The 25,151-nt window shown below is 48.3% G+C and overlaps 1 protein-coding gene across 4 annotated transcripts in view; it reads left to right on the top strand.

The window, feature by feature from the left end:
* Positions 1 to 25,151, top strand: part of RGS9 (regulator of G protein signaling 9) — a 75,423-nt gene that overhangs the window by 38,407 nt on the left and 11,865 nt on the right. The window contains exons 13-20 of one of the 4 annotated variants that reach the window (XR_012641831.1): positions 10,884 to 10,913; positions 11,602 to 11,663; positions 15,618 to 15,731; positions 18,054 to 18,169; positions 18,706 to 18,793; positions 19,558 to 19,696; positions 21,205 to 21,293; positions 24,917 to 24,959. Coding sequence is in view for 3 of the 4 variants with exons in the window: in XM_074971151.1 (XP_074827252.1) it covers positions 10,884 to 10,913; positions 11,602 to 11,663; positions 15,618 to 15,731; positions 18,054 to 18,169; positions 18,706 to 18,793; positions 19,558 to 19,696; positions 21,208 to 21,292; positions 24,915 to 25,034 (754 nt within the window). In the remaining variant the exon portion in view is untranslated. Of the gene's footprint in view, positions 1 to 10,883; positions 10,914 to 11,601; positions 11,664 to 15,617; positions 15,732 to 18,053; positions 18,170 to 18,705; positions 18,794 to 19,557; positions 19,697 to 21,204; positions 21,294 to 24,914; positions 25,035 to 25,151 lie in introns of those variants that run through there. The other 3 variants (XM_074971150.1, XM_074971151.1, XM_074971152.1) reach the window with 3 other exon arrangements.

Raw genomic sequence — 25,151 nt, forward strand, 5'->3', positions numbered from 1 at the left:
AGTAGTGTGCTCTGTCACTTTTATATTTTTATGTCTGATTTTGTAAGCAAGTAGTTTTAAAGTGAGGTGAAAGTTGGGGTAATCAAGACAAATCGGACTCTGGAAAGGGGTACAGTAGTCTAGAAAGGTTGAGAACCACTGATCTATAGGACTAAGTGTATGCGGTGGTAGTTAGAACCGTCCTTATCTTTCACCCACGGCTCTGCTGAAGGTGAATAGTGGAGACCGTGAGTCAGTTATTTCAAGTGGTCCCATATTTACATACCTAGGGCCGCAGCTGACAGCACATGCTTGGCCTGTGCTTGGTGAACGAAGGCAGAACATTTCTCATTGATCAAAGGTGATGGTTGCTTTGACGAAGCTTATCCTGTCTCCAGTAAACTTTTCATTTTCATAGCGGCCCTTAAACGTCAGAGGGAGATAATTGCTTTGGGCAAGTGGGTTCTGTTGCCATGGCGACTGAAAAGCAGAGTAAAATGCTAGGGTTTAGTATTTTCTCTTTTTGCTCTAAGTGGGAGCTACTGAAATGTCCTTTAAAAGGAAATAAAAATGTGAGCTGCTGTTGGGCTGGAGGATCCAAACAGAGACTGAAAAGAGTAATAAGATAGACTCCCCCGCACAATATTATAGCTAGCATCCTGGAAATAGGTCTTTAGGTTTGCAAATGTTTTCAAAAGCCATTAATCATCTGATGGCTATTCAGTGGCTTACGTGAAACGAGTTTTTAGAGTCTTTTTGGAATAAATAGCAGCTGAGTCATGGCACTTTTGAGGTGGCTTTCAGTGCTACCTAGTGGAAAGAGGTCTTTAGGTTTGCAAATGTTTTCAAAAGTCATTAATCATCTGATGGCTATTCAGTGGCTTACGTGAAACGAGTTTTTAGAGTCTTTTTGGAATAAATAGCAGCTGAGTCATGGCACTTTTGAGGTGGCTTTTAGTGCTACCTAGTGGGTTGTGGTTGGGTGAAGTCCAATGAGATGCAGATTTTCAGCAATAAGGCATAGTCATCCGCTGGAACAACTTACCAAGGCATGTGATAGATTCTCCATCACTTTCATTCTTTTAAAATAAGAATGGATACCTCTTTAAAAGAGGGGCTGTATTTCAACCACAGATTACTGGGTTTGAGGCAGGGATTAGAGGGTAAAATTCTCAGGCCTGTGTTATGCAGCATGTCCAACTAGATAGTCGTAATAGGCCCTTCTGGTCTTAAAATCTGTGAATAGCAGTAGAGCTTACTGATAAAGATGTCTGTGTTAGTCACAATTGCTAATTGAAATGATAGCGTTTGTTACTAATATTAATATAACTACTTCCGCGGTTTCTATTGCACCTTTCATGAGTGTCTTGGAGATGGGACAATAAAGCAAATAAGCAAGATAGAGAAACTGGAAAATCCTGCAAATTAAGGGTAAAAATAATTGGAGAAAGGTAATACTTTTCAGTTTAGGTTAAGATAGCCAAGGAAGTCAGCTATAAAGTTATGGGAGGGATTTTCCCCAAGCAGGGACAACACGAGCAATTACTTCATATTTAGAAGCAGTGAATGGCAACACTGTAATACAAAGGACAGTGTTAAGGAGTGGGGAGGAGCATACTGTAGGCACTAACTGAGATACATAACCGTGAAAGAGGCCGGTGGTAGGAAGGATTCAAAACCCGATTTGTAGGTATGGAGTGACCAATGCATTTCAAAGAGATGCATCTTCAAAAGGGGCCTTATCTGAGACTTCAAATTTTCCCTTATGGTTTTGGGCTTTCCAAAGCCAAGGATGGTCTCAAAGCCCACAGGATCCGGACTGTGCAGTCCACCTTTTTCAGGGCATGGCAGAGGTGCTCCACCCCGTGGTTCCCCGGTTGGTTCTTCCTGAGATCCAACTCTGCCAGTGAATGGTTCTGGCTGAGAAGGGAAGCGAGATCTGGGCTGTGTGGCCACAGCGATGCAAGTCCGGGGTGCGCAGCTGGAATCTGGCATTTTTCATGCCCAGGATCCCCCAGGTCACGTCTCTCGCTCAGCTCCAGTCTCACATCCCCCTTCGCAGCTCCCAGCAGAGAGGAGAGCTGCTGGCAGTGCTCGATAATGAGGCTGCAGTTTCCAGAGGTGGAGCTCAGTGCACTGGCACAGGGTGGGCACTTCATTTCATGGGCTGGTTCTTAATGTCAAGTGCCGTCCTGGAGTGCATGAAGAAGTCGGTGTAATCTGCCTGTTTCCAGACCCTGTAAACACCAGAACATAAGGATGGCCAGATTGGGTCAGACCAAAGGTCCATCTAGCCCAGTATCCTGTCTTCCGACAGTGGCCAATGCCAGGTGCCCCAGAGGGAATGACCAGAACAGGGAATCGTCAAGTGATCCATCCCCTGTCGCTCACTCCCAGCTTCTAGCTAGTGCTATCCACAAGTAGAAGCACAGTTACAGTAATCCCACTGCCTTGGAAATAATCACCTGTCATTTCTCTCAGTGCTTCTCCTTTGCCCTTGCCAGTGGGGCTTTGTACATCAAAGGCACTTAGGGTGACCAGACGTCCAGATAAAATCGGGACTGTCCCGATATTTAGTTGTTTGTCCCGCGTCCTGACCAATGTGTGGTCGGGACGCCATTTGTCCTGATATTTTGCTTTGGTGGTACTCCGGCTTTTTTTTTTTTTTTTTGCTTGGGGCGGCAAAAACCCTAGAGCCGGCCCTGGTGGGGGGGGGGTGAGCCTGTGGCTGCCCCCCCACACCATGTCCCGATATTTTGTTCTTGTCATCTGGTCACCCTAAAGGCACTTCAGTGCACTACATAGGAACAGCACTTTCTTCACTCTGAGACTCCTGCTCCTCTTCCTCCCATGGTGGTGTTCCCTTGTACTTTGGTCAGCCCAGGAGATCTGGGAAAGGCAAGTGCTAGTGAAGCATTCTGCTCTGTGATTGGCCACCTCGTGGAGAGGGACACATCTCTTAGCCACTCAGGAGTGAGCTGGTGGGACTTAGTTGTTGATTGACATATTTAGGTCAGCACTAGAGCTGCAGAAAACATTTGCAGTGAAATCAGGACATGCTCGCTACCCCCCTGTTTCAGGGTGTGTTGCAGACTTGAAACTCGGGACTGTTGTCACTGAAAGGATCTGAGCGTGCCTAGGCCATGTTTAACCGTGCTTGGGATGATTTATGGGTTGACATCAAAATCACACTCAACGCACAGCTCCGTATGGTTTCGATATGAAACCTGAAGGTTTTGGCTTCGCACCACATGAAATTCAGAGTGAAACCCAGGGGGCAGGAATGCTCCTGCAGTTGGAAACACGGAACAGGGTTTGCCTGAGCACCTACATATCCTCAGAAAGGGACTCAACAATTACATGAATGGAAAACATCTTCTGCTCTTACCTTCCGACTCTGAGGAGATACTGCTGGCTGCAAAGAGGAGCCCAGACTGCATAGCCCAGACTGCTTGGGTCTGGGCTATGACCCTGCATGAAGTAAGTTTTGTGGAGGTCCAGATGGACATCAGTAACCCACAAGGTGCATTTCAGAGACAGGAGGAGGCGCTTTGCGTTTCTGTGTGGTCATTTGTCTTTGTGGAGACGTTGGGGCTTGGGTCCCTCGTGTTCTTTTTCAAGGTGATGGTGACAGAGCACAGCAGAAAGGGGCAGGCAGTGCTGGGAAGAAGGCTTGTTCGAGCGAGGCCCCAACAAGGGCCTCTTGACTTATGCTGCCTCTTGACTTATGCCTAAAGCCTAGGCCACATCTCCCTATGCAGGCCAGTCTGCAGGGTGGGCAAGCAGCCTCCAGAAATTGGCTGTACCCATGGGAGCTGCGGGTGAATATTAACCCCCCATTGCCCTTTTCTGTGGGGAGCTGAATGACCAATGGCTGGTCCTGTGTAGTGGCTCCTTAGGGGGTGGTTGCGAGAAGCATCTTCGATGGAATGCCTGAATGGATCACTAGTGCTGTAGTAACAAGTGACACACACATGCCATGAGACTTTATAATCATGCCAGTATCCTGAACAGTGGCATCTTCTCCCCAGTGGGGCCAGATCCTCAGATCAGCTGCGCTGAGGATCCGGCCCTTTCCTTCAGGCAGCAGCGACTCGGAATCAGTATCACAGTGAAAACAGGCAGCAGTACCCTCAAATGTCACTTCCAACCCCCGCTTACTCCCATGGTGGAGTAGAAGAGGAAGAGATGGGCCTGACCCAGAACTCCAGATCCAAATACCACCTGGGCCCATCTCTGTTGCTGTAGAAACTAGTCCTTTATATGCTCTGCACTGATTATCGGTGCACCCAGGTATGTTCTGTGTGCCGCTTGGAACTGATCTACCTGCAGCACGTGGACAGCCCCCGGGGGGCATTTTGCCCCAACAATCCAGGATATTCACCAGCAAAAGGGGTTAATCCTCGGCAGCTTGTATTCAGAGCCAGGGCACAGCGTTGTGCCAGGAGCTCCTCCCTTCCTCCCGCCAGGTTTGGACCAGACAAAGGATTCTTGATTAGGAGACGCTTTGGTACATCTCATCTTTTCCTCTTTCAGTTGCTGTGTATCTGTATGGTATGACCAGCCCCATAGCATGCTGCCTTTGGAGCTTTGTCTCAAGTGACAGGGCTGTGTGCATGCTGCTTGAATGCTGATACAAACCCCACAACGCAGAACGTTTTGTAGAGCATGTGACGGTCAGATGAGACTGGCTGAAGCCTTTCACTAATTGGCATTTTGATTTAAGCCTAGGGGGACATTAAGCTTCTGCACTGGATAATTGTGATAATTCACTGGTTGATGGGTATTACTCAATTAATCTGTTTTACACTCATTAAGGGAAAATGGTAAATGGTTCTTGGCCGCTGAATGATATTCCTGTATAAATCCGAGTGTAGGATTTATCTCTTTATCGGAGATGGTGCACGGCAGGTCGGGAGGGTGATTCTGCGTTGGAAGGGGGCCTGTGTGTGTAGTGGGTTGGGAAAAAGTGGCGGTATGTTTAGTGGGTCTCTGAATTCAACCTAAAGGCTTGCCTATGCGGTGAGTTCACACACGGCAAGTCGGGGTGTGTGAATCTATATGACGCACTAGCTGCTGCACAGTAATTGGCCACGTGGACCCTGCGCCCACTTACTAAAAATTCCCTCCTGCACTTTGTCGTACTCCAGTTCCAAGGAGCAGTACGTTGGAGCACACGAGGAAACTTTCAATGTGTGGCAGCAGGATCCATGTGGCCAGCGAGTGCATGGCAAGCGAATGCACAGTAGATTCACACCCTGGCTTGCCAGGCACTAAATCGCCATGTAGACAAGCTGTAGGTGGCAGAGGAGAGCCAGGATGCACAGAATCATAGAAGATCAGGGTTGGAAGGGACCTCAGGAGGTCATCTAGTCCAACCCCCTGCTCAAAGCAGGACCAACCCCAACTAAATCACCCCAGCCAGGGCTTTGTCAAGCCTGACCTTAAAAACCTCTAAGGAAGGAGATTCCACCACCTCCCTAGATAACTCATTCCAGTGCTTCGCCACCCTCTGAGTGAAAAAGTTTTTCCTCATATCCAACCTAAACCTAGAGCGTTTACAGTCACTGGGATGGGTTTCTAGCAGAGACGGAAGCAGTGAAAGTAGAGATGCTGGGGCGGGGAATGTTGTGGGAGGAAACTAAGGGGAGCTAAGTGTAGCTGTGTGGGCGAGGCTGCTGGGATTCCTTCTTTTGTTGTCTTAAAATGCGTAGTGTGGAGTTAAGGACTGTAAAACACGGCCAGATTGACAGTTCTGGAGGCTGAAGCCCTCTCCCACATGACAGGTGCAGCACGGATCCTGGCAGTGCACGTTTCACCTCCCTGCTCCAGCAATGTTCTACTGTTACTTCTAGTGGTGAGAGGGGAGACCAGTCCCAATGGCCCGTCCAGTCCACAGCTTTCTCCTGAAACTCTGAACCAGGGGGGTAATTATGCTGTTGACTGGTGACGTGGAGGAAGGCTTGGGCACTGGACTGAGAATCAGCAATTCACTTCCACAAAGCAGGAGGGAGAGGTTGTGGATTTGGGGGATATGTTTGGGGCCCCACTCCAGGAAAAAGCCAAGTGACCAAGAAGGAAGTTACTTCCTAACGGTTTCATGCCTTTGGGGGGATCCGGTTGCTGTTTCAGAATCTGTAGGTTTAAATCACAGCTCCCATCCCCGTGTGTAGGGTTGTGTGAATTTAGTACTCGGGAGAGCAAGGGGAGAAAACAACCGTCTAGAGACGGGCACAGTGGGCATTATCCTGCAAACCCAGCAAAACTCCCACCAGCCTTTGGGAGGGAATGGGGAATCACATATTCCATACTGTGCTCATCTTTCAATTCATCCCAGATTCAGTGTGCTCAGCTACCAGGCCATGACCCCCTGATCTGTGATGCCCCTGGCACTCCCACCCATCTAATTTGGACCCTGCCTCCTCCTATCTAGCTGGGACCACCTTCCAGTTTAGCAATATGGAAGGGGGAGGGGCCATGACCCCTGACACCTGCTTGTGACCCTCGAATTGGGAATGGAGTAGATGGCTGCACTTTGACCTCTCCCCCCAGAGGGCTCACTGTGCCAGCCTCTTCGTTGCGGTGACACATTACCTCTTGCTGCAGGGCCTTCATTTCCAAAGTAAGCTCACTCCTCCTGCTTCAGGAACAAACCCATTTGTCTTGTCAAAGGCTGGCTCTCCTGCGTCCCTGGCACACCCAAAGCTCTCACTGAAGTCAATACAAAGGGCATTCAGGGAGGGGAGGTTCCAGCCCTGAATATAAACTGAACACTCAGGAATACTTTCCAAACGAATGCTGCCAGGTGCTTAGGTAGGACGTGAGTGGTATTAAAACACAGACAGCTTGGAGAAGAGCTTTGATTTTTTTCTGAAGACCAACAATGTCAATTTCATTCACGGATTTATTGTTCTAAGTAACATTTAATTTACTCTCCCCCCTCCCCCTTTTTCTCTTTCCCACCAGTTACTTGTTTCTCCTGCGTGTGGCATGGCTGTCTGCCGGCCTCTGAGGCCCTTGATCTGTTGCGCTGTAGAAGACTAGAGCATCTTAACTTCCATGAAAACCGTCTCCACCCATTCTGCTGGGCATCCTCCTTTCCTCTCTCCTCATCCAGCTGCACTGTGTCTGTCAGAAATATCCATCCCGGATAATAAAGCAGTGGGGGGCATAGGCGGCCATTGGAGGAGGCTAGCCCCGGCCCCTCCCCTTGTGCCCAAAGCCCCTCCCCTCCCCTTCTGCCCTTCCCCTCCACTTTTGCCCCCCTCCCCCACAGGAGTCCAGAGCACCTCCGGCACCGGGTGGCGAGGCTCCAGTCCTGGTGCTCCGGGCAGCCAGCCCCAGAGAACCGGGCGGCAGCACTCCATCCCTGGTGCCCCGGGCAGCAGCGCTCTGGGCAGCCAGGTGGCACAGTCAGCCCCGGTGCTCCAGGCGGCATGGCCAGCCCAGGTGCGCCGAGTGGCAGGGCCCCCAGCCCTAGTGCTTGGGAGCCAGCCGGGCTGTCCCCAGCCCCAGTGCTCCAGGCGGCAGGGCGGCACGGCCGCAGTGCCCTCAGCCCCGGTGCTCCGAGCAGCACGGCCCCAGCACCAGTCACCCTGAGTCCCTGCGGGAGGCAGGCCAGCCAGCCCGGGCCAGCTAGGGCAGAGCACTGGGAACTGCGGAACAGGGCCTGGCCTGGGGGCACAGCATGGGCGGGGCAACACTAGGCTGTTTGGGGAGGCACAGCCTACCCCTGCCTACGATACCCGCCACCCATGGTGCGGGGGCCTTTTATTTCATTTAGAAAATTTTTCTTTCTGATCTAATGGAGTTAACCCATTGATGTTTCCTAAATTAACCGCATCAGCCACCCTCATGCCTCAGCAAGTAGAATAGTTTAGCCAGCACTTGGTAAATCTGAAGGGTTCTGATTATGTCTCAGGGCTCCTCAGGAAGATAGTGAATTCCCATTATACATGAAATAGCTTGGTTGGAATAGAACTGTAGTTCTCCAAAGAAGATGCTTTCTAAGGTAGTAGAAGTGCAGTGGGTTTCAGTCTGTCCTATGGGAATGGGTAGAAACAGATGATTTTCTGCCCTCCATGGCTACAGCAATTGGATCTGAAATAAAAACAACACATGTAGAAATGTGAGGAATCTTTATGTGGCTGTAATAGGTGCTAGTTAGCCAGCGGCACCAACTCAGACCAGGAAATGTGTGCAAACACAGGCTGATCTTTAGTCCCCGTATGTAGTATGCTATCAGCTCTCACAGTACTTACAATGGACCTGATGCTGCATTGAAAGAAACAAGAGTTTTCCCATTGACTTCACTGGTCCCAGAATCTGGCCCAATGTCACAGACACAGTGGGTGCAAATTTCTACTAACAATTTAACTATGTGCAGAATAACAGGCTTGTTGCAAATAATGAGCCTGCAGCCCAGACTCAAGCAGAATTCCCATTGTCTTCAAAAAGAAAAGGAGTACTTGTGGCATCTTAGAGACTAACAAATTTATTAGTCTCTAAGGTGCCACAAGTCCTCCTTTTCTTTTTGCGAATACAGACTAACACGGCTGCTACTCTGAAACCTGTCATTATCTTCAAGTATTCCAATACCATTGGAGCTTTACATTCCGAGCCTGATTCCTTGCATGCTACGGACACCCACAGGAGCTTTGCCACTACACAGGCAACAGGAGCGATGCCCCGTTGTTAATAAGCTCTCTCGTTCCCTGTCTTTCACCAGCACTTGCTACTTATCAGTTCCTTCCATCTAAGCAAGGCAGTTGTGTCCTCCATCAAATGCAAAGTCCTCCAAAGGCAGCCTAAGGCCACTGGATCCCACATGTGTAAAGATCTTATTGTACTCCGAGGGGTTGCATTTTCCCCTTGTTGTGTAAGCCTCACTCTCATTCACATCAGGTCCTGCATGTATCTAGTGGGGAATCACTCTCATTGGTGCAGAAATTGTTTTTGCTTTTCCTATTAGCTTGTTTGTTTCAGCTGAGCTCGCTTTCACTGCAGCAGGTCAGAGCTACTCATGATCTTTCCAATGGATGTCTCTGAAAAAGACCTTCTCCTGCTTATGTCATGTAGGTTAGATCTGTGTTAGTACCACACAGGATAGGTTGTGTTAGCATCACACAGGTTGGATTTGTGTTTGCATGGTGCATACTGGATGCTCTGCTGCATATCCCGCTCTTGTCACTGAGGTGGTGAGTATATCCTGTCAGAAATAGCTGGGCGTGCACATTTTCTCCCTCCGTATGTGTAACAGGGTGCGTGTGTGCAGCTGGAGAGTGGTAGCTCTCTGATCATAGCAAGCAAACGTGGCACTGGTGGTCTGAGGGGAGTATGCAGCAATTGGGAGAAAGCAGAAGTAATGAATTATTTTTGGGGGGGTGGGTCAGTGTCCAGCACATGGTCCCAGGACTGGATCTGATGTGCTGGACATATTTCTACGACACACATGGCATGTACAGATTCTGAATAATCTAAGCTTTTGTTTTAAAGAGAAGCATCTAACCCTCATGTCTGCAAATTTAACTTTCCAAATGGTATTACTGCAGCCCATCAACATTGCTGCCAAACCTTTAAATTAAGGGCCCAATCCTTCAGCCCTTTTCCAGGCAAAACTCCTGTGAACTGCAGTGGGAGTTTTGAGAGAGAGAGAGAGAGAGTGTGTGTGTGTGTGTGTGTGTGTGTTGTCCACCCTGTACTAGCGCAGTGGACAAAGGACTTGGGTCTCTAGTGCTGCCAGGTCAGCACGTTTCACAAGCGCTAGCCTCCCGCAAAGCAATCCATGTCCCTGATTCTCCCACGGTGTTAATGAGATGGGATAATTCTGGGCTGCAGCTCCAAAGATTACACATGGCAGATTAGCTGCATGACTTTAATGGGAGACACGGGGCTAAAAAGCCTACACAAGGTTTTAGAGGCTTGCCTGGAAGATCCCTGGCTTTACCTGCCTTTCCTTCTCTCTCCTTCAGTTTATTCAAGACAAAATAACTGTGCTGCACTTCAAAGGAAGCTGCGTGAATAAACACCCTGCAGTTAATTTCTTGCCTTCAATTGCTTGTTCATTTGTGGATGACAGATAACATAGTTTGAGCTGTTCCAACCACAATTTAAGCACCTTTCCACAGCAGATATTGTTTCTGAGGCTTTTTAATTGTGGTGTTTATATTTTGCAATGTGTTGGTTCCTGTCTCCTTTAACTAATATTGAATGATCTAATCTGTGTCTGCTAAATGCATCTATTTTAGCTCCATTAGAATAACCCTGTAATTGAATGCACATGGGCTGTAATGGAGTAGGCAGCACTGTACAATATATACATTTAATGGAACCACATATGGTCTGTAGATGCACTTAGCATTAGAATCATACAAGATAAGGGTTGGAAGGGACCTCAGGAGGTCATCTAGTCCAACCCCCTGCTCAAAGCAGGACCAATCCCCAACTAAATCATCCCAGCCAGGGCTTTGACAAGCCGGGTCTTAAAAACCACTAAGGATGGAGATTCCACCACCTCCCCATGTAACCATTCCAGTGCTTCACCACCCTCCTAGTGAAACAGTGTTTCCTAATATCCAACCTAAACCTCCCCCACTGCAACTTGAGACCATTGCTCCTTGTTCTGTCATCTCCCACCACTGAGAACAGCCGAGATCCATCCACTTTGGAACCCCCCAGCAGATAGTTGAAGGCTTCTATCAAATCCCCCCTCACTCTTCTGCAAACTAAATAAGAATTGATGATACTCTGATTAGATGAGCTGCTTGGATGCTAACCTGTATTTGTTTTCAATTGTAATGAGGGTTAAATGGGAGAAAGTGCCCAATAGGGAATCTTTTTCTTCTTTTAAAGAGTAGTTTTGAGTACCCACCCAACTTTAATGCTTTTGCTTCTTTGTTTTACAGAAAAAAACCATCGATGTTTACAGAAGAGAGGTAATGTGACCTTCACTTCTTTGCAAATATTAGGTGTTTGTCTATTATTATTGTTGGAATTTGTGTTGCATTAGTGCCCAAAGATAGGTGCTTCTCATACACACAGATCAACGTTGTTCCTGCCTCCAAAAGCTTTCAGTCTAATGCATTTTCAGGAAATCTCCCCGCATTGCACTGCCCTCATTTCTAGCAATGGTGGGAAAGCTCTGAGTGGGATTAAACAATATGGTGGTAAAAACACTCCCACCATCGCTGAACACTGATGGAGCTGCACCCGTGGTAGAGCCATGATAGGAAATATCTCCAAAGTTGCCAGCATAGAGACAACCAAGTAGCAATGATAATTGCACACCTAAATCCTCCAGAGCATCTGGGAGGTGATCAGACTCATTGTGCAGACAGAAATGCCATTGCAGCTATTATTCCATTACGATAGAGCATGGGGAACTCCGGCTAATTACTTGCACATTATAGAACATTCTCGTGACATTTGAAAAACCCTCATGAAAATAACCATGGTGATAAAATCATTCAGGGATTCTGGACTCCATGGACACCCACTTGTTAGGGGTGATGCAGAAACTATTGTAACTGTCCCGCTATCTTGCAGAAGGGATGAAGTAGATGACCAGCTTTCACTCACATGACTGCAATTCTGCTAACTACAAACCATATCTGTGCCTCTTAGATCATGTACTATCAGCAGGTCCTCATGAAGTCCACAGTGAAGTCTTCCGTCTCCCTTGGAGGGTAAGTTCTGATTCCCTTATGCCCCTACATTAATTAGTCTTAAATTCTCTTCCGTTAATGAGATGATTAACCTATTTACTCTGGCAGCTGGTGACTGACTAGGGCAATCAATTGCATGGTCTCACACTGTGTTCTTTACACACAGTGTCTCAAGGCTGTGTAATAACTGGATTGGAAACTGGTGGTAAAACCAAGGTCACCCATAAAGCAGAGAAGGCTCTGAGTTCCAATCCTGGCATGAAGGCTCAGTTCTGCTTAGCCATAAACTGAAATGGGAAAAGGATCAGGTCTTTCATTAAGATTCCAGTTATAACCAATGGGAATTTTGACCAAGCAGGGACTGAGTATAGGTACCCTATCATGTTCATCACCACCACCATTGTTTTGACAGGAAGTCAATATCCTGAAGGGCCGTGAATGTAACCCAGGTTCTGGGTTAAAAGGAAAGGATTATTTGGGAAAACAGAGTGGAACAAAGCACCATCAATAAAGAAAACTTCCTGGTTCCAGCAGTGGAAAGCATCTGATCTACCAGTTTGTTAGACAGATAATGTATCTGGGCGGTGGAATCCAGCTGTACAGTATCAGAATGCAACAGCTGCTTTTCACAGGCTGCTGTGCTGTGATTCAGCTGTGTCTCTGTCTCCCATCTGTTTGCTGTAGTGGGCTGAGTGACCAGTGGAGATGGACACTTCCCCTCCCCACCCTCCACAACCCGCTTTGCCGCCATCAGCTGGGTGACCGTGTTCTAGTTCCTGATGTGGGTGTTCTGCAGAATGCGGTGAATGAAGTCACTTGGGGGCGGGGGGGGGTGTCTACACTGCCCGTGTCAGCAAGCCTCCCAGCCCGGGCCCACAGACTTGGGGTTGCGGGACTTGTACTGGCACTCTAAAAATAGTTGTGCGGACAGCACTTAGAGGCTGAGGCTGGAGGTCGGGCTTTGAAGCCTAAGGAGGGGAATGAGCTTCAGAGCCTGAGCCGCGACGGCTATACGGCTTTTTTCAGCGTGGTAGCATGAGCCCCTAGAGCCTGTTGACTCGGGGTGGGTGGCTCGGTGCCGCGGACAGTGTAAACATATCCTGGTTGTCCCACATTGTTAAAAGTGGTGTCTGAAGGATAGTCCGAGTGACGGACTGCCCTTCCTCCCCTGTCCCTACTCCCCATTGGGGTCTTTCCCAAACAGATCCCATATCATGCCAATTACCTGCCGTGCTCTCAGAACAGAAGGGCTCTTGGGATGGGAGACTAACGAATTACAAAGCATGTTTACCAAGGACTGCAGCTATGTGACCTGGGCGCTGGAAACTTAGATGGCAGAAGATTGCCAGTGATGGACACTGACTGAACATCCAGCCATACCCGTCATAGGGACCTAGCTAGATTTGATGTGGGTAATGCTTGATTGGCAAAAAGAGGTTACATCCCTTTGGCATTTGCCATGAAATTAATGTCCAACCTCAGACATAGGTCACTTATTTTCTTGCAGAGGTTTGCATGTGCTGGGCAGTTACGTTGGAGTCCAGTCCAGGCACGTCAAGCCCCGCCAGCTGTTTTGCATATAGTGCCACCCTCTCTTGCAATTTTACTGCAAGTCTCATGAAATTTGGTGTTTTGTCTTAAAGCCCCAGCTCTTGGAGTCATGTGATGACATCAGACGATCCCAGTTTTCATTTAAAACCCCCCCACAAGTTTCTGTCCCTCGTGGTTGTGGAGGAAAACCTGAGAATGTGACCTCTAGAGACTCAAAACCCAGAAGGCAACTCCCTTTCCCCCAAAATGTATTACAGGATATTTAAACATTCATGAGTTTAAACCAATCTCATGATGTGGGGCAGGGGCTCGTCACTCAGGAATTTTGAGTGCTTGGGATTGGCAATGCTGGGACAGGGGCAGTTGGGGGCCTGGGAGATTCATAGATTTTTAAGGAGAAGAGACCATTTATGATCATAGTCTGACCTCCTGCCTAACACAGGCCAGAGAATCAATCAACCGAAAGCGCGAGGGGACGGTGATGTGTCATAGTGGGATAGTATTTGGAATTGCACACAGACAAGCCCTGCCTTCTCCTGGGGGTACAGAGAGCATTCAGGTCGCGGGACTGGTGCAGCCCTGAGGATTTGGGAGGCTGTGTACCTCTTACCCAGCACTGTGTGGCTATGGAGAAAGGGCAGGGAAGGACAGCAGGGTCGCCAAGCCCTATCCCCAACTCCGTCACACGGGGAGGCCACCATTCCTATCATTCAGCTGAAGCAGTCTCCATGCATTGGTGGTGCTGCTGCTCCGTGCCCCCTGGGGAGGATTCCTTCCCCCAGGCCCTGCAATCCACCGGGTACTGAGCCATGGTACCTGGGAACGGATTTCCCCAGGTGGGTGTGAAATGGTCACAGTCTTGAGGAAGGCCTGGGAGGAAGGCAGTGTGGGCTAGTGGTTATAGCAGGGGAAAAGGAGTCAGGAGTTCTTGTTCTGTGCCTGTCTCTGCTTCTGTCTCCCCTCTGTGGCCTTGGGCAGGTCACATACACCTCTCTGTGCCTCAGTTTCCCAGTCTGTGAACTGGAGCTGAGGACACTTGCCTACCTCCCAGGGGTGCCGTGATGCTTAATTAGCTAACGGTTGCTGATGAAACACCTCACACAAGAGTGACTAGCCCTGTCTCTATACTGGGTCAAACCCAGTCTCTAGAGCTAAGCTTTCCTCAGCTTTGAGGAAATGTGGCCCTTGAGCCAATCTCAGAGATCAGGCCTTATTGGTTAGGGCAGGATCAGTCTCCAGACAGTATGCACACAGCAGAGTGCTTTATTGATCCAGGAGGAGCTGGAAAGCCTGGATCATTAGAGGGACAGTGCAATGTAACCTGGGCTGATGGGTTTAGATTTGCAGCTCGATTAGAATATATGGATTGGTCTGAATGATGCGAGCGCTGAATGCCTTGGCATTTCCACTGAGAAGATAGTATCAAGTGTGCTGGTGTCAAACCCCAATACGCTACGGGTATAGTTATAGGATCTGTGCCAAGATATCTATTAGCATCACTGCGGTGGACAGCGCGCACCCAGCTGTGAACCCATGACAGCAGCTTAGCCTGGGATGAATTTTAAACACAGAAACCAGACAAATTTTTCAAAAGTGAAGAAGGGGAAAAAAATTTTCACAGCGTGTTAATGAAATTGGGTGTAATTACAAGTCTGGCCGGCGCCTGGAGGTGGGACATTAAATATTTCTCTGCTTTTCTCTAACGAGAACAGAAGAGACTTTGGCTTCATTCGTAAAGCAGCTCAAAGTGCTCTGCAGAGTAATGAGCTATACAGAAGCTGTGGAGAGGAACGTGATAGCCAGCTGGGGCATGCTCAGCCAGCTCCCATCTACCCAGGGTTCCCTGAGACAGGATGCTGGGCAGGACAGCCCCTGGGAGGGAACCCATTGCAGCAAAATTTAAAAGATGCTGTTTTTGTAAGGAAGCTGCTCAAGGTCCTTGTTCCCATCGTCTATCAGTCAGGTTGTCTGGATCCTAGTTCAGGTTCCTGCAACATCCGTTTTCCTTTCTGTCTGCTCCCTTCCTCTCATATCAAAGCAGCAAACCATTCTGTGAGGGAATCTGAGCTCCCGATTCCTGGGTTCTATTCCTCGCTCTGCTTCTGAAGTCACTGTGGGTGTGTGTCTTAAGTTCAGCTCCCAAACACTGGGACACCCCCCAAGATCACTGGCCACTTTTGAAAGACAACATACAGGCCCACATTTGGTGGGTGTTTTTGTTGCGTGTTGTGGCTGGATGGGAAAAGATTCATTGTTCTTATTATTATTCACATTGCAGAGGTCCCATTCAGGATCCAGGCCCCGTTATGCATGCACTTAGGAAGAGGTCCAAGCCCTGTGTAATAATTTTCTTAGGTTTATAAACATACTGGTTGAAGCGCTGCCTGCAGCCAATCATCTTGGTTTATTCTCAATTATTTTCAGGCTTGTGAAATACTGTGAACAGTTCCTCTCCAATGATCCCATCATGTCTGGATGCCTCCCCAGCAACCCCTGGATAACAGATGACTCTGAGTTCTGGGAGCTCAATGCAAAGCTGTATGTATTTGTTCTCCCACCAACTCGTGGCTTACAAAGCCTTTATATTGCGGGATATTGGAAAAAAAAGCAGCATTGACCTAATCATGATATCCACTCTCCTGTGATAAGTGGCGATGCTTTCCTATTCTTAGCATGTGAAGTAGCTTAACAGCGAAAAGGCCAGTGGTCCTTGGGCAGTGTTGATACCTGTACTTGCAGTATCATCTGCCTTCTCTTTAAGTGTAGTCTTCCTTAATGGTGTGGGAGTTCATAAATTCATACCATGCCTCTGGGCCTAATTCTGCTCTTGGATGAGTGTGAAGGGTTCCCATTCACCCGAGAGCAGAATGTGGCCAATTATGAACAAGGGAGCCTACTTAGCTAAGTTATAGGTGTGGACCCCAGTCCTGAGGTCCTAGGCAGGCAAAACTTCACCAAGAGATTTCCCTGCCTAAGGACTGAAGCATCAGACCCATACACTGTGTCCCCTAAGGGATCTATTCCATTGCAAGTGCACACATGAACTGGTCAGTTAAACTGGGTACACCGCTGTGTTGTGTTGCTGAAGGGATGCAATGCCCCCACACGTTGCAGCCTCCAGAGAGAGATTTTATGTTGGATTCTAATCTCACGCCAATGTAAATCAGCAGTAGCAAGCCAATAGTGTGGCACCAGTATAGAACTGGTATAAATCAGAGCAGAATCAGCCCCTTAGTCCTGATCTCACTGTGCAGAAGGTTGTTTAATTGCTACTTACCTAGTGGGCTGACCTCAGGAGCTCATTGCAGCAGACTGGAAAGCAGACGGCGCTGGGAAATCTCTTGGCACGCCAGTGAAGGGCGTTCTGTTTTTAATTAATATACCAAATCCCGCAGCGAGCAGTGACCTGACTCCAGAGGGAAACGGTGGTGTTTGTGCTCAATGTAGTGCCCATCTTTAAAAAAGGGAAGGAGGAGGATCCGGGGAACTACAGGCCAGTCAGCCTCACCTCAGTCCCTGGAAAAATCATGGAGCAGGTCCTCAAGGAATCAATTCTGAAGCACTTAGAGGAGAGGAAAGTGATCAGGAACAGTCAGCATGGATTCACCAAGGGCAAGTCATGCCTGACTAATCTAATTGCCTTCTATGACGAGATAACTGGCTCTGTGGATGAGGGGAAAGCAGTGGACCTGTTATTCCTTGACTTTAGCAAAGCTTTTGACACAGTCCCCCACAGTATTCTTGCCAGCAAGTTAAAGAAGTATGGGCTGGATGAATGGACTATAAGGTAGATAGAAAGCTGGCTAGATTGTCGGGCTCAGTGGGTAGTGATCAATGGCTCCATGTCCAGCTGGCAGCCAGTATCAAGTGGAGTGTCCCAAGGGTCGGTCCTGGGGCCGGTTTTGTTCAATATCTTCATTAATGATCTGGAGGATGGTGTGGATTACACCCTCAGCAAGTTTGCAGATGACACTAAACTGGGAGGAGAGGTAGATACGCTGGAGGGTAGGGATAGGATACAGAGGGACCTAGACAAATTAAAGGATTGGGCTAAAAGAAATCTGATGAGGTTCAACAAGGACAAGTGCAGAATCCTGCACTTAGGACAGAAGAATCCCATGCACCACTACAGACTAGGGACCGAATGGCTAGGCAGCAGTTCTGCAGAAAAGGACCCAGGGATTACAGTGGACGAGAAGCTGGATATGAGTCAACAGTGTGCCCTTGTTGCCAAGAAGGCCAATGGCATTTTGGGATGTATAAGTAGGGGCATTGCCAGCAGATCAAGGGACGTGATCGTTCCCCTCTATTCGACGTTGGTGAGGCCTCATCTGGAGTACTGTGTCCAGTTTGGGGCCCCACACTACAAGAAGGATGTGAAAAAATTGGAAAACGTCCAGCGGAGGGCAACAAAAATGATTAGGGGACTGAAACACATGACTTATGAGGAGAGGCTGAGGGAACTGGGATTTTTAGTCTGCGGAAGAGAAGAATGAGGGGGGATTTGATAGCTGCTTTCAACTACCTGAAAGGGCGTTCCAAAGAGGATGGATCTAGACTGTTCTCAGTGGTAGCAGATGACAGAACGAGGAGTAATGGTCTCAAGTTGCAGTGGGGGAGGTTTAGGTTGGATATTAGGAAAAACTTTTTCACTAGGAAGATAGTGAAGCACTGGAATGCGTTACCTAGGGAGGTGGTGGAATCTCCTTCCTTTGAAGTTTTTGAGGTCAGGCTTGACAAAGCCCTGGCTGGGATGATTTAGTTGGGGATTGGTCCTGCTTTGAGCAGGGGGTTGGACTAGATGACATCCTGAGGTCCCTTCCAACCCTGATATTCTATGATTCTATGAAACCTTTGCAGAGTGGAAATCCCTACCAAGATGCGCGTGGAGCGATGGGCCTTTAATTTTAGCGAGCTGATGAGGGACCCGAAAGGCCGCCAGAACTTCCAGCTGTTCCTGAAGAAAGAATTCAGTGGTGGGTCTGTGTTCCTGTCCCTCCCGCATCACCCTCTCAGCATCACTACAGCATATTTACAACACAAAGTGGTATTTTTAGAAAGCCATTATAATAGGGGCAGTGATCTGAGACATTAATGGGAAGTCTTAAGAAGTGACGTTGACGTTTGCGGAGACAGGCTGTAGAGTCAGTGCATGCAATGCCATCTAGTGGCAGAGGACATAAAATGCAATAGCAAAGAACTAACTGCAAAGTGAGCTGGTTTGTTGCCAGACCACCTACAAATCAACTGATGCTAATAAGAAATTGCATATGTCAATTTTATATGCACTTAGGGTGAAATTCATCCTTGTGCAGAGAGCCATCAAAAAGCCTATGCCAAACAGAAAGCCTCAGGGTGACTGTCATAATCGGAGACATAATCGGAGACATAATTTCAGGAGCTTGGCCAACAAATATTGAATCAAGTGAATTCAGTTGAGGATTTTTATTTCACTCAGCCATCATTTTCTTTGTCCCTCTCCCACCCTTGTCACTGATCCCTCATTGTTCAGGAGAGAACCTGGGGTTCTGGGAAGCCTGTGAGGACCTGAAGTATGGAGACCAATCCAAGGTCAAAGAAAAAGCAGAAGAAATTTACAAGTGAGTGTTAGGACGCCTTGGTTTTCAGTCCATCTTCCTGATGTGTTGCCATCCCTATCCTTGTCTTGTGTTGCTCTCCTCTAGGAAAAGTGTATTGCTGAGTATCTGCCAGGATTTCCTTTGGGAGCCGGCATGAAGCACGCATGTGGGATTGTCCCACTGTAGGAAGGAAGTCCCTTTAAATAAAGAAAACAAACATTGTTTTATTATAAAGCAACTTTCCCCCCTCCCCTTTCCACCTACACGATTCATACAAGGGAGAGGGTTAGTCTTTCTGGGAGACAAAAGCTCTGGGTTCTGCCTATGTCTTATTCTGTGAGGTTCAGTCTCCTCTATCCGGTCTGGAGAATGGGGATGGTATTATGTCCGTAGTTCTCATTAGTGTTATTAATATTCATTAATTAATATTCAAGAAAATAAAATTAATATTCATTAATTAATATTCAAGAAAGCGCTTGGAGCTTTCTGGATGAGGGGCTAACCCAAAGCCCATGGAAGTCTTTGGAAAGACCCACATTGGGTTTTGGAGTAGGTCCTGAGTGCAAAATATTATTAATACTGTAAATTGTGGCATCAAAGCATGTGATTGTAGGTGGTGCATGAGGTGGTCATTCTGGCGAAAGGGAGGTTTACTACCCTATGGTATGAAAAAGAACCAGGGGTGAATTCTGGCTGGCAGTTGAAAGCACTTTTCGTTCCATCCGTGGAAGCAGAACAGTCTCTGTTAGTTCTCACCTCATGAAATTGACTGTTTCTGGTTTCAGACTCTTCCTGGCTCCAGGGGCAAGGCGCTGGATTAACATTGATGGCACAACGATGGGCATCACAGTCAAAGGTCTCAAGCACCCTCACCGCTACGTTTTAGATGCTGCTCAGACTCATATTTATATGCTCATGAAAAAGGTTTGTCATTTGCTTACAAATCCAGATGGCATCCCAGCTTGTCTGTGCCTTTCCGTGTCTCTGCATGCTAGCTGCCGTCGCTCCCAAGTGACCCCTATTTGAAAGGAGACCACTTGCTGCCCTGCAGTGGGAAAGAAATGGTTCATGCCATCCCATTGTAAGGCAACGTGCTCTAGTTAGTGGATAGAACTCAGGGCTATGAGCTAGGAAATTCCAAATTCAAAACTTAACTCTGCCACTGACTCACACTGAGCCTTGGACAAATCACTTAGCTCCTCTACGGTTCATTTTTCCTATCTGTCAAGTGGGGATGATAAAACTGTCCTAGATTATAAGGCTAGGAGTGACCATTATGATCATCTAGTCTGATCTCTGGTATAACACAGGCCACAGAATTTCCCTGAATTAATTAGGGTTGTGAGGCTATATTAATCAATGTTTGTACAGCACTTTATGGTGCTATATGAGCATTGATTGTTGTTATTGTTTTGTGGAGTTACAGATGCCCACCCTATTCGGCATCTATCATTTTGCATCCCAGATCAAGTCAACATGTGGTAGGATGCACATTTTAGCAGAGTGTGTTCCGGCGATAATTGTGGGAAGGTTCATAACACTGGGGTACAAATGGGTGACTTTTGTGCCAAGAACATATGCTGTGGTGCTGCTCCTGAAAAGTAAGCTTTTTGTCCTGTGTTTACATGCACTTTCCCCTGGTCCATAGGCAGGCACCCTATTGTAGATCTGATGTTTGGAGCTGTGTTGACTCTCAGCTAGATCAAGGCAGTGTAGTCCATTAGACTACGGTAACAAGAAATAACGCCCCAGCTGGGACCTCCCCTCACGTATGATCTAGACAGGACACTTAGAAAAGAGGGGCACTGGGGGCCAGACCTGCATCTGGGGGGAATTGGCATTGCCGTCAATGGAGCTGTGCTGTTTTGCACCAGCTGAGGACATGGCCCAGCACTAGATCTTGACGCACATTGCCATCACAGTGAGGGTCCATCTACACTGCAGTAAAAGACCCCTGGCTGGCCCGGTTCAGCTGACTCAGGCTGGCGGGGTTCAGGCTGGAGGGCTAAAAATGGCAGTGTAGACGTTCGGGCTTGGGTTGGAGCCTGGGCTCTGAAACCCCACGAGAGGGGTGGGACTCAGCCCAGCTCCAGACCAAGCCCGAACGTCTATTTTTAGTCCCGCAGCCCGAGCCCTGTGAGCCTGCGTCAGTGGACCTGGGCTCTGAGACTTGGGGAGTGGGTTTTTTACTGCAGTGTAGATGTAGCCTAAAAGACCTTAGTCTTGAGCTAGGCTCATCAATCCCCTTTTCATTCTGAATTCTACATTGGGGACTTTCCCGTCCGATGAGAAGCTGTTAGTTTTAATGAATGAGATCTGCTGGGCGAGATTTCCAATTTCTCAGCCTCATTGGCTCCTGAGCACTGTACTCCAAGATGATTTTAATTAGGCTGTTTGCAATTCATAACTACCGGTTTCCCTTTTCCCCCCAGTAGGACTCTTATGGTCGCTATTTAAAGTCTCCAATATACAAGGAGATGTTGGCCAAGGCCATTGTGCCCCAAGAGATAGTGAAAAAAAGGCAAGTAAATTGCGGTGTGATTGTGGGTTATGTGCTTTTTTTATTGTGCTGGGGCTACAAAGAGCCTGAGTTTCAGCGAAATGACTGTGATTTAGACATTTGTTTAATTACAGTGGATTTAAGTCTTGCTGATTACCCTGTTTGTTTGTGAACCCCGTGGAAATGGCTTGTGTGCAGTCAGAGCCTATCTGGCAAGTGCTAAATCCTTTTTGTGACTGCTGAGCTAATCATTACCCGCTGCCAGAAGGGTGCTGTACATCAGGCCTGAGAGAACCTACGCAGGGTTAAAGTGATCCCATCCAAAGCCCTCTGGGTTTTAAGACAAGATGGGGTAACTCTGTTCTCCTCCATGGCACGTGGCATTTGTGTGGTGTGAGCGCTCACAGCCCTGCGCTCAGGTAGCTATTTACACCAGTGCAAGGCAGAGCAGAGTAATAGTGTCTGACACTCCCTTTTGCGCTGGTGGGAATGCGGGCACAAGGTGCAAGGCACTGGAAAATCAGGCGCCACAAGACTGTTTCCAGATCAAATGCTGGCTTCTCACATCAGCTGGCACAGCAGTTTCAGGGACTTTTGTGCGGGGGGGGTAGCTCAGTGGTTTGAGCATTGGCCTGCTAAACGCAGGGTTGTGAGCTCAATCCTGGAGGGGGCCATTTAGGGATCTGGGGCAAAAAAAAATTGGGGATTGGCCCTGCTTTGAGCAGGGGGTTGGACTAGATGCCCTCCTGAGGTCCGTTCCAACCCTGATCTTCTATGATTCTGTGACTTCAGGCAGCCTGGTTTAAGTACTGCCGTCTCATCAGGCCGAATTTGCCATGTCAGAGCCAAAAGGGGTGGCTTGCTGCCTCTGGGACAGGGAGCTCCTCTTTCTCTGTGCCCCTGACACCCCATAACCCAGCAAGTAAGGAGTAAGGGTCTCACAAGCTCTGCTCTCATAGGGCCGGATCCAAAGCCCATTGAAGTTAATGGAAAGACTCCTGCTAACTTCAATGGGCTTTGGATCAGGTTCTTACTGGGGGCCACCACTCCCAATGGCAGGTCGAGTTAAGGTCATTGAGGAGGAATTACAGATGCCAGCTTACCCCATGCTTCAGGCACGTTGGGATCCCTGTCAGGAGATTGTGTCTCCTCTGCAGAGACCCCACCGGCTCTTGATTTGTTCTTGTTCCTTCCCAAGCGGTGCGGAACCCTGGTCCAGGGCTCTTCCAGGCACTACTGCAATAGAAGATGATAACTGATCAGGATTCCCCCCTCCCCCACCCCCAGCAGATGCAATGTGCAGCTCAGTAACACCCCCAGCTGCCACCACGGTCTTGCCGCCGTGCCGTACATCCTGGAGAGGCCGCTTGTAATTCCAGCAAATGCATTAATGTTTGCAGATAGCTGCTCCCGGGATGTAATATTCACACTTCAGACAGCATCCAGCAGATGCTGAGAGAGAAAAACACATCAAAGGCTGCCTATTTGATACTTGTTTTCATTGTTGTTGATAATGATTCCATCGTGGAAAAGCAAAGGAAGTGGAGAGAGAGAGAGAGATCTGTACGTCACAGAGGACATGAAAGCTCCTGTTTAAACAGCCAGAGAGGGGCATCACAGCACGATATGCCTTGCGAGTAGAGGTTATAGAAGAGCCTTGCTCTAGGTCTGCTCAGGATGGTGTAAGGTGAAACTCCTCATGAAGGGAGGGAAGTAATTTGCAGCCAAGCAGGCAGCGCATTTCACTAAAGAAAGCGTTTTGGGCAGGGTTTGAGCACTGGTCTAACGGTGTTTCTCAACCTTCTTGAGACTAGGGCTGGCTTGCTGCCTTCCTAAACTGTGTCAGGGAGATCTCAGGGACCAGTGCCGGTCCACGGACCGATTGTTGAGAAACACTGGTCTAACTGCCCCATTGAAGTCAATGGTAAAGTGCCCGTTGACGTCACTAGCAGTTAGGCCAATGTAGGGAGCACTTGTAAAAATCTCACCCATCATTCCCATCCCTTCTAGCATGTTTGATGATTAAGGACAAAACGGCCCCGATCCTAATCCCATTGAGGTCAGTGGCACAACTCCCGTTGACTTCAATGGTTCAGGCTCAGGCTCAGTGTTAGTTGCCTGCCAATGTGTATAATGGAGGGGTAGTTTGCTACTCCCATATCTGGGACTAGGAGCAAGGACCCTTTTGTTCTGCTGACAGCTCTGCAACTGATTTGTGTGGCTTCAGTCCATTCACTGAGGCCATGTTTGCTTTTAAAATGTACATGCTCTATAAACCTCTTACTTTGCACATGCATTTTCCTAATTGGCACAGTGGTGGAAATGACGTGTGCACTAATGCACGTTTACAAATCAGGCTCTCCGTCTCTCTGTATCTCAACATATCCTCCTGTGAAATGGGTATTATGTCACCTGTCTCCCAGGGCTGGTGGAATTCATAACCAGCTGCTGTTTGAAAGCGCCCTGAGATCTTTAGTTGAAAGATACGATCAAAGTGTCAAGGATCAGCATCATATGTTATCTCATAATGCACTGCCTTTTTTCAGACGCTGTGACAGGAGACCACACGCACACCTCACGCAGAGCCTCAGGGATTTAATTGAATGGGCTGTTTCTGTAATTGGTATTTCTTCTCTACCTGAGGCCATCTGGATGCTCAGAGATTTCAGGCCAGGCGCTTTTTGCTCAGCGAATTGCTGTGTTATTTGCTGTCTGTCGAAAACAACCGTCTCTTACTTTGGAATAATTGGCACCAGCCAAGGGAAATTTGGGGGTTATTGTTGGACTTGGGGTGGTGTCAGAATTTCGATGTTTCTATATCCAGTGTCCTATCTAAGAGATTCTAAGTGAGACAGGAGAAGGGGTTTGCTACTATTTTACAGCCATTTTCCTTGGTTAGGGCCAGATTCTGCCACCTTTATTCGTGATAAGTCGTACCTTCCTATGCAGATAGTTCCACTGATTTCAGTGTGAACTCAGAGTGATTATGGGTGGCAGAACTGGGCCCTTATTGACTAGAGATGGACAAAATATTCCCAGCACAATTTGAAATCCATGACATTTGAGCAGTTTGGCCGATTCAAACCTGGTCCCATTTTCATGACGTCTTCATGCCACTGTAGAGCCTTTCCCAGCTAAGCGGTTTATATGGAGTGTCTTAATCCTGCACAATCTCACCATCAAGTTTCTGCTTGTATGAAATCCCGTAACAACGGAACGTCTGGGTGGTGTGCAAATGGGCTGGGAGGATGAATCTGCAGGAAATGCCATGGGAAAAGTCTGCTCAGTGCATCCTGCTGCTGAACTGCAGTGGGACGATAGTCACGTGCAGACATAAACATTTGCAGCATCGAGGACTGAGTCTGGGGCCCAGCCTGGCTCCTGAAGAAGCTCTGGGGAGTTCTGATATTGATATTAATTGTGGCAGGGCCGGGCCCTTGGGCTGGGTTCTGCTGAGATGTCTGGAACGTGAGTCTGCACGTTCTGCACCCTGGTTAAGCAGGTTGTTTGCTCCAAATGGAGGACACGAACAACGCCCCTCCCTCCAAGCAGGTTCCTTGGGCTTTTGGTGACAAGGACCCATTTTCTGGTCAGTTTTGCCTCTCTCTGTCCCCCAGTAACTCCCTGCTTCTCTCTCTGCTTAGTTCCAGTTTCCCATTCGCACGCCGTCACCTCCGCTCCAGCCCCAGCCCCGTCATCCTGAGGCAGCAGGAGGAAGAGGCCAAGGCCAAAGAAGCAGCAACAAACGTGGACATTACCCAGGTTATGAGCAGGCTGGATCGTAGGAGCCAGCTCAAGCAAGAGCCTCCTAAGTAGGCTCCAGATTCTTGTCTAGGGCACAAAGCAGGGGAAAGACAAGACAAGGGGCTGCTGGCAATG

This window comes from Natator depressus, chromosome 14, assembly GCF_965152275.1.
Source record: "Natator depressus isolate rNatDep1 chromosome 14, rNatDep2.hap1, whole genome shotgun sequence".
Classification (NCBI taxonomy): domain Eukaryota; kingdom Metazoa; phylum Chordata; order Testudines; family Cheloniidae; genus Natator; species Natator depressus.